Raw genomic sequence first — 7,371 nt, forward strand, 5'->3', positions numbered from 1 at the left:
CAGAGATGCCAGTGGGTGCAGTGGGTGCAGAGGTGCCAGTGGGTGCAGAGATGCCAGTGGGTGCAGTGGGTGCAGAGGTGCCAGTGGGTGCAGAGGTGCCAGTGGGTGCAGTGGTGCAGTGGGTGCAGTGCTGCCAGTGGGTGCAGAGGTGCCAGTGGGTGCAGTGGTGCAGTGGGTGCAGTGGTGCCAGTGGGTTCAGTTGTACGGTGGCCGTTCTGTGGGTCGAGGGAGAGGGGCCAGCAATCAGCTTAGGGCACCCAGATATTGGGAGGGGAGGAGAGCAGCGGGGGCAGGGCCTGAGGCGGAGCTGGCGGGGGTCTGTGGACCCTGCGCAGGCCTCACCACACTGTAGGCCGGTCTGGCCTGCTGTCTGCTCAGCTGGCAGTGGGTGGCACCGGGCTGGTGTATGACTTATGCTATCCCTTGCTTTGTGCTGAGCAAGCCTTAGACTGAAGAACTAGCAGAGTGGACCCTCGGCCGGTAAGCCAGGGCCCCGCCTCCCTCAGCATGTCCCCAGCCAGCGTGTGTCCTCGCCAGCTAGCTGGCTCTGGCCTTGGGGTTGGGGGATGGTGGTTTTTGGGGTGTATAGTCCATGATGGCTGATGGGGTCAGCAGCATACAGGGCCTACACTGGTGCCTCAGTTTCTTAGCTGTAAGACTAGTGTTGGGGTGAGGGGTGAGATGTTGTGCTGGCCCTGTTCCCCCTTCCGCCCTGTGTCCTCTCCCCCACCCCCAGTGTCCCCAGTGTCTCTGTTGCTGCCGCCATATCCCATCTCCTGTTTGGGGCAGGGCCCGCCCAGCCCTCCCGTCTGCATGGCCACCCCTCGCGCTCCTGCTCAGGCCTGCTCGGTCCCTGGCTCTCTGGGAGCAGCTGGGGGTCCTGGCAGCCAGCTTGGTACTGACCTTGCCCTTCTCCCCCTTTTCACTCCTAGGGAGCAAAAGCAGTGGGTCCACCCGGAGCAGCCGCCGGGCCGCAGGCCGGGCCGCCGGGGCTGGGGGCAGCGGCAGTGAATCGGATCCCACGGTGCCAAGTGGGCCGGGCAGCACCGGCTGGCAGGAGCACCCCGCCAGCCAGCTCAGCCGAGGCAGCAGTCCTCGCAGCCAGGCCTCCACGGTCGCCCCAGGACTCCCCCCACTGCACCCCCGGACAAAGGCTTGTGCCATGGCAGGGGGGCCCCCAGGAGGGCCGCCTGTCCGGGAGCTGGCCGCTGTCCCGCCGGAGTTGACAGGCAGCCGCCAATCCTTTCAGAAGGCCATGGGGAACCCCTGTGAGTTCTTCGTGGACATCATGTAGACAGCGGCCAGTGCCTTCAGCCCTGCCCAAAGCAGGGGAACGGATGGTCCGTGGGCTTGCCTTAGTGGCTGTGGGGTGCCGGGACAGGGTAGGGGAGAGGGGCTGAGGGCAGCCGCGCTGCTGGGATCTGGCTTGCCTGCTTATCCCAGGGCCTCCTGGCGGAGCGGCCCTGGCCCTGCAGACCTGTCTGTGTTCTCGCGCAGGTTTGACTAGAAGCGTGACCCTCAGCATGAGGCTCGGGCTCCCAGCCCCCTGCTAGGACGAGAAAGACCCTTCTGGGCTCCATGTTCCCCCCGCGACCCCCTGAGCTGTATACAAAACAGGGCCACAGACTAAGCCAGGCCCAAATGCCTCCACCCAGTTCACTGAGGGCCTTGTCCTTCAGACCCAGGTGGGGCTCCTAGGAGTCGGATGGAGTCCCAGGCCTCTGCTGTCCACGTGGGATGTAACTTATTTATTTATTGCTGGCCTGCCCGCTCTGGGGGTGGGGGGCAGCCGGGGCATTTTGCATGTTCCCCTTCCCTCCTGGGACTCAGAGCAAGCATGAGGAACATAGGCTACGACCGAAAGACATGGGGAACACGGGAGAGGCTGGTGACGGCACAGTGCGCCCTGGCCTGGCCGTGGCTGAAGGGTGGTGTGCGGATGCCGCGGGAGTGGGTTCTTAGGGGGATGGCGGCAGCACACGAGGTCCTCAGCGGCCGCATTCCGGCACACGCCGCCACCTTCCGGGGCCCGGGCACCTACGCTGTAGATACTCTGTCGACGTCTGAGTGTCTGGGTAGTTCCTGTAGAGCTGCTTCTGTGTAAATGCTGCTTCTGTGTAAATGCTATTTTAAACACTAAAAAGCATTTAATTTTATGGGACCGACCCGTGTCCTTGTTTCCTCTTCTCCATCTTGCTACCTCAGGATCAAGATGTGGGAGCCAGTGCAGAGCTGTCCTGGGCCTCTGGACTGGGGCAGCCCTGCTCCTGGCCGGTGCTCCACCCTCAGGCTCACCTCAGCCACCGGCTCCTCCCTCATCTGGCTGGCGTTCCGTTCTTGGTGCTGACTTCCGACTTCAGGGGGCCTTGGCAGCTGGTGCTGGCCATGGTGCTGACCCTCTGGGCTCTGGCTGAGGTGCTGGTGCTGGCATAGCACCAGTGGCCCTTTCCTACTGGTGGGGCTGGGTTTGGAAGAAGGAAGCCGAGAGCCCTTTTTCCTCCCTTGAATGGGCTTCTACCACGCTGGACAGCCATGCCCAGCCTTCCACTGTGATTCCAGCCTGAGGTGCCGGGTGGGGGCCCCAGATTGAGCATAGCCAATTAAGCAAGTAGTACTGGCTTCCCAAGGTTTCCTTGAGCTCAGGGTGTGGCTTCAGGTTCATGAGAAACCCATATGGGCTACCACCTGGAACACTAGGCCCCGCCTGCCTGGGCAGGTTTGGCTGGGGCGTACATAGTAGGATCTAGAACAACCTGCTGTGGAGAGGCCAGGACCGCCCTGCATCTTGAAGATCCAGGGCTACTGTGGAGCTGAAATCCACCAACAACTTGGAGATGGAGTTGAGCTGGAGATCTGGGGGTGTCAACTGGGGATCCCGAAGTTTCCAACTAGGGGTTCCTACTGGGGCTGGGGTCCCTGTGTGGGAGGTGTCAGGTCAGGACTACGTGTTGTATCTTCGAGCGCCCCTCTGCCCCGGCTGCTGCTCGCATCTGCTGTAGCCCTGGGGCTCCCTCCTAGGAAGAACTCAGGGGTGTTGAGGTTTGGCTGCCACAGAAGCAGGTAGCACTTAGGCAGGTAGAAGTTGGCCAGGATGCCCAAGGCACAGAACAGGATGGCACCCATCTGCACCGCAGGCTGATAAATGACCGGCACATTGGCCAGGAGAGGCACAAACAAGACCCAGGTGATGAAGTAGACCAGCATGGCGAAGGTGAGACCCCGAGCGCGGTTATAGCAGCCAGGCCGGGTCTGAACCAGGAAGGTGCCAAGGAAGCAGAGGAAAGCCAGGGCGGCGTTGGTGACGTGCACCAGGCCCAGGCTGGCCCAGGAGTGCATTTGGCAGTGCACCAGTGCCTCGGTGGGCAGCACCTGCCAGTCGGTCACTAGGCGTGGCGGGGACGCTGCCAGGTACCAGGCGCACAGCGTGGCTTCCGCCAGGACAGCCAGGAGCACCAGCAGCCAGGCCCAGGGCCCGTGCAGGGGGCCGCGGAGCCAGGCTGCCCAGCGCGGCGGCAGCTCCGACTCTGCAAAGGCCTCCACTGCCTGCAGGAAGAGTGTGCTCAGGCAGCCTGTGAGCGGGAGGTGGGCCAGGGGCTGCTGAGCCACGCAGCTGGTGGGTCCTGGCTGGCCTGGGAACAGGAGGACACTGAGGCAGACAAGGCTCAGGCAGGCCAGGCCAAAGCAGGCCAGAGGCCCGCCTGAAGCCCGCACCAGCGGGCTAGCCCGGTGGCACAGGAAGAGCCCTAGAGCAGCCAGTGCCAGCCCCAGCACCAGGCTGAGCAGCAAGAGCAGCAGCAGCACCGCAGGCTCCCCCCATGCCAAGAACCTGGGCCGGCGGGGAAAGCAGCGCGTGCTCCGCCCTGGGGACCACTGGTCCTGTTCACACGGGGTGCAGGTGAGGTCGTCTGTGGGGTGGGAGGGATGAGGATCATCCGGTGAGGGCTGGAGCTGGGGGCCCTGGCCTCCGCCGCAGAGCCAGCGCTCTGCCCGAGCACCACGGGCCGTCCTGGGGAGGCTGCTCACCTGGACTCTGCCGGTAGCTGCCTGCCTTGCAGTCTATGCAGTCATAGCAGCAGGAATGGAAGCCTTTCACTCGGCGGACCTGTCCCTCCTCACACTGCCGGGAGCACTGGGACACTGGTACCTGGGCACAGGGCCTTGGGTCAGGCTTTGTTCACGGGTGCCCTCCCTCTACCCAGACATCCTAAGTCCCCAAGGCTGTCTGGCGGACCACGCACCTTGCACCCACCTCCTTGCTTGGCCACCGCATCTGTGAGGGCTGTAGCCAAAGGCTGCCGTTGAAGGTGCCCACAGTGAGCAGTACCGGTGTGGGGCTCTGCCACACCCACATCTTCAGGTCATACTCCACCTCCACACTCCCTTTGTCATTGAACTGCAGCACCAGCTCTCGAGCTTGGAAGCTCAGGTTGTACATGTTCTTCAGGAGCTGAGGGGACGGGTGGGGTGGAGAAAAGGCCGACCTAGGAGCCACCCAGCCAACAGGCTTTGACCTTGCCTGGTGACCCGGAGCTCCTTCAAGGACCAACTAAAGCTCGGTTCTTACCTGCCACGGCTGCAGCTGCCCTGGCGCGGCGCAGCTGGAGGCGTTGCACCGCAGAGCGGTGTGAAGGGCCTGGGCCACGCTACGCACGGCTGCATAGGTGGCGAAGATCTGGTGGTGCAGCTGCCCAGCCGACAGGTTCTGCAGCAGCCAGCTGGATAGGTTGCGCAGGGTGATGTGATCGCACTGCGGGCAGCGTGGCCCCATCACCCGCTCCTCCTGGTCTTGTTCAGCATTCAGCGAGGCACAGAAGGCCGGGTCAGCAGCCAGGGCCAGCCGGGTCTCCACATAGTGGGAGAATTCAGGCAGCAGCGTGCCCCGCTGCAGAAAGCCAAGCACAGTGCCCACCTGGGCGATGTTGGGCAGTGACAGGAGCAGGTCTGAGGTCAGCCAGGCCTCGCTGGCCACCCAGACTTTGGGCGAGAGCCGGTGGTAGATACTGTAACTGAAGAGGGAGTGGACGGCTCGGGCAGAGGCAAACAGCACCACCACCTCCACTTTGCTCTGGTTCACTTGGTGCAGGACATCTGGGAGCTTGCCCAGGGGCTGGCTATCGATGCGGGGCAGCGGCACCAGGCCCTCATGTGCGATGCAGATGCCCTGTGCATTGGCCAGGCCCGAGAAGATACTCAGACCCTCCCGGCCATAGTCATCATTGCTGCCCAGGGCTGCCACCCAGTTCCACCGGAATTTCTGCAGCAGCGCCACGATGGCCTCTAGCTGTGTCCGGTCGCTGGGCACCGTGCGGAAGAAGGCCGGGAATGTCTCCCGGTCGCTCAGCCGATCCATGCTGGCGCTGTAGCTGACCTGTGGTGGACAAGACGCCTTCTGATGGGGGGTGTCCCGTCGACTTGGCTGGCTGGGGGTGGGGGGAACAAGGCAGCTTACCTGTGGCATGAGGAAAAAGCTGAAGAACTTGCCGGTGATGAGGGCTAGCTCTGAGGTGTGGGGCCCGATGACTGCCAGCACGCGGGGCTGGTACTTTGTGTAGTTGCAGTAGGCGGCGATGCGGTAGCTGCCTGCTTTGGCCAGGAACATGAGGCTGGGCTTTATGGTGACCACAGGCTCTGAGCAGGTGTCATACAGGTCATAGCCCAGGTGTACTCCAGGCAGCAGGGCAGACCCATTGTTGATCTCCTCCACTGCCATCTTCATAGCCATCGCCAGAAACAGACCCAGGGACGAGAGCCTGAGGCCAGCCGCGGAGGGACGTGGTGACTGCCAGGGCGCCCCCCCCCCCGGGCACTGCCCTCCCTCCTCACCCTTGCTGCTGCCTCTGTACCTGGTGCACACGATGCCATTGGGTCGTATCCTGTGGTGGAGGCTGGCCTCCTCTGCCAAGCCCAGGGGGAAGAGCCCGCCCAGCACATACTCCCCTTGTGCCCGGAGCTGCTGGGACAGGCAAAAGGAAGCCCCGGTCCTGAGGCCCAGTGAAGCCACCAAGCTGAGGCTTAGGAGAACTGGGCCCAGCATGGCAGGTAGCAGCTTCCAGCAGGGAGGAGTGGAGCAGTGGGGCTGGTGGGAGCACATGTAGCCAGTCCAGAGGGAGGGGCTGGAGGATTTGCTTAGCAAAACTAGTGCCATGCTCAGCCTCCAAGTTCCTGGGGGCCGGAGCAACTTCCTCACTACTTCAGGCCTGGAAGTGTGTGCACACCGGGCTCCTGTTCATATATTCCTGTCCTCACTACCTCAGGCCTGTGTGCACACCGGGCTCCCATTCATGTATTCCTGTCTGGCCCCTCTGGTCAACAGCTATCCAGCAGGCCGGCTCTGCCAAGGCCCAAGCTGCTTGGCAGTTCCCACCCTCAAAGCAGCATGGCAGAGTGGAAAAGGGCAGAGGGCAGAGAGGCGTCCTGGGCTCTGTGTGTGTGTCTCAGCCGCCTGCAGGAGGGCTGAGGTGGCAGAAGTGTCCCAGGGCTTTTTATAGGCACAGAAACCCTCTCTCCCCAGCTCTGGGAAGGTCTGGTCCCAGTTCAAGGTGCACATAGGGATAACCCTGCCAGACCCCCAGAACGCTGGGACGGTGGGCAGGCAGTCCAGCTAGGAAGGGTCACCTGAGGCTAGGGTGGAGTGCCAGCTAACTGATGGCTACGGCCGCCCGGCCTCCTGGCCCCAGCCGTTCCTCTGCCAGGAGTCTGACACCCAGAATGCGGACGCCTGCCCGGGCTTTACCACCTTAGCAGGTGCCTCTCTGGAGACAGCTCACAGCTTCCTTAGGGAGGGGCTCATGCAAACAAGGGAGGAAATGCAGTAACCAAATGGGCTGGTGCACCTGATGCAGGTGTGTGCCCATGCGGGGAGGGTGGATAGTCCTCCCCGCCCCCCCCCCGGCCTTTCCTGGGCTCCCAGTCTGCCCCTTGGGCCTGGGTCTGGGGGAGAAGCCTCCATGACACAGTGAGCGTCCAGCTCCCTGGCCCAGCTAGGGGCAGCCAGCGCTATTCCCATTACGGAGTTCAGAGTGACCCACAAGCTCCCAACACCCGGGGCACTGCCTTACTGTCCAACCTGGAGCTGGGGCTGAGACTCTTGACCTGCGAGGGTTTCAGCTTCAGCTGGCCCTGTCTCTTTCTTGCTGCCCAGTGAGGCCCATAAAGCACAGGAAAGTGTGCAAACGGCTTGGCACAGTGAGGCCCGTAAAACACAGGTAAGTGTGCAAATGGCTTGGCACACTGAGGCCCGTAAAGCACAGGTAAGTGTGCAAATGGCTTGGCACACTGAGGCCCGTAAAGCACAGGAAAGTGTGCAAACGGCTTGGCACAGTGAGGCCCGTAAAGCACAGGAAAGTGTGCAAACGGCTTGGCACAGTGAGG

The 7,371-nt window shown here is 62.8% G+C and overlaps 1 protein-coding gene across 1 annotated transcript; it reads right to left on the minus strand.

Annotated features, from left to right (window-relative positions):
* Positions 1–2,898: 2,898 nt before the first annotated feature.
* On the minus strand, positions 2,899–6,034 carry LOC106002229 (taste receptor type 1 member 3-like). The gene is made up of 6 exons (XM_013037142.1): positions 5,844–6,034; positions 5,450–5,750; positions 4,565–5,368; positions 4,250–4,447; positions 4,024–4,144; positions 2,899–3,905 (listed from the first exon to the last, which is right to left on the minus strand). The coding sequence occupies exons 1-6, from the start codon at positions 6,032–6,034 to the stop codon at positions 2,899–2,901; spliced, it is 2,622 nt and encodes an 873-aa protein (XP_012892596.1).
* Between the last annotated feature and the right edge of the window lie 1,337 nt (positions 6,035–7,371).

This window comes from Dipodomys ordii, unplaced genomic scaffold, assembly GCF_000151885.1.
Source record: "Dipodomys ordii isolate 6190 unplaced genomic scaffold, Dord_2.0 Scaffold5247, whole genome shotgun sequence".
NCBI classification, from domain to species: Eukaryota; Metazoa; Chordata; class Mammalia; order Rodentia; family Heteromyidae; genus Dipodomys; species Dipodomys ordii.

Coding starts and splice junctions, on each gene's coding strand:
- LOC106002229 (XM_013037142.1), bottom strand. CDS start 6,034: ATGCTGGGCCCAGTTCTCCTAAGCCTCAGCTTGGTGGCTTCACTGGGC. Junction 4,448..4,564: donor GGCAGCTGCAGCCGTGGCAG/GTAAGAACCGAG, acceptor CCGTCCCCTCAG/CTCCTGAAGAACATGTACAA. Junction 3,906..4,023: donor CAGCTACCGGCAGAGTCCAG/GTGAGCAGCCTC, acceptor CCCACCCCACAG/ACGACCTCACCTGCACCCCG.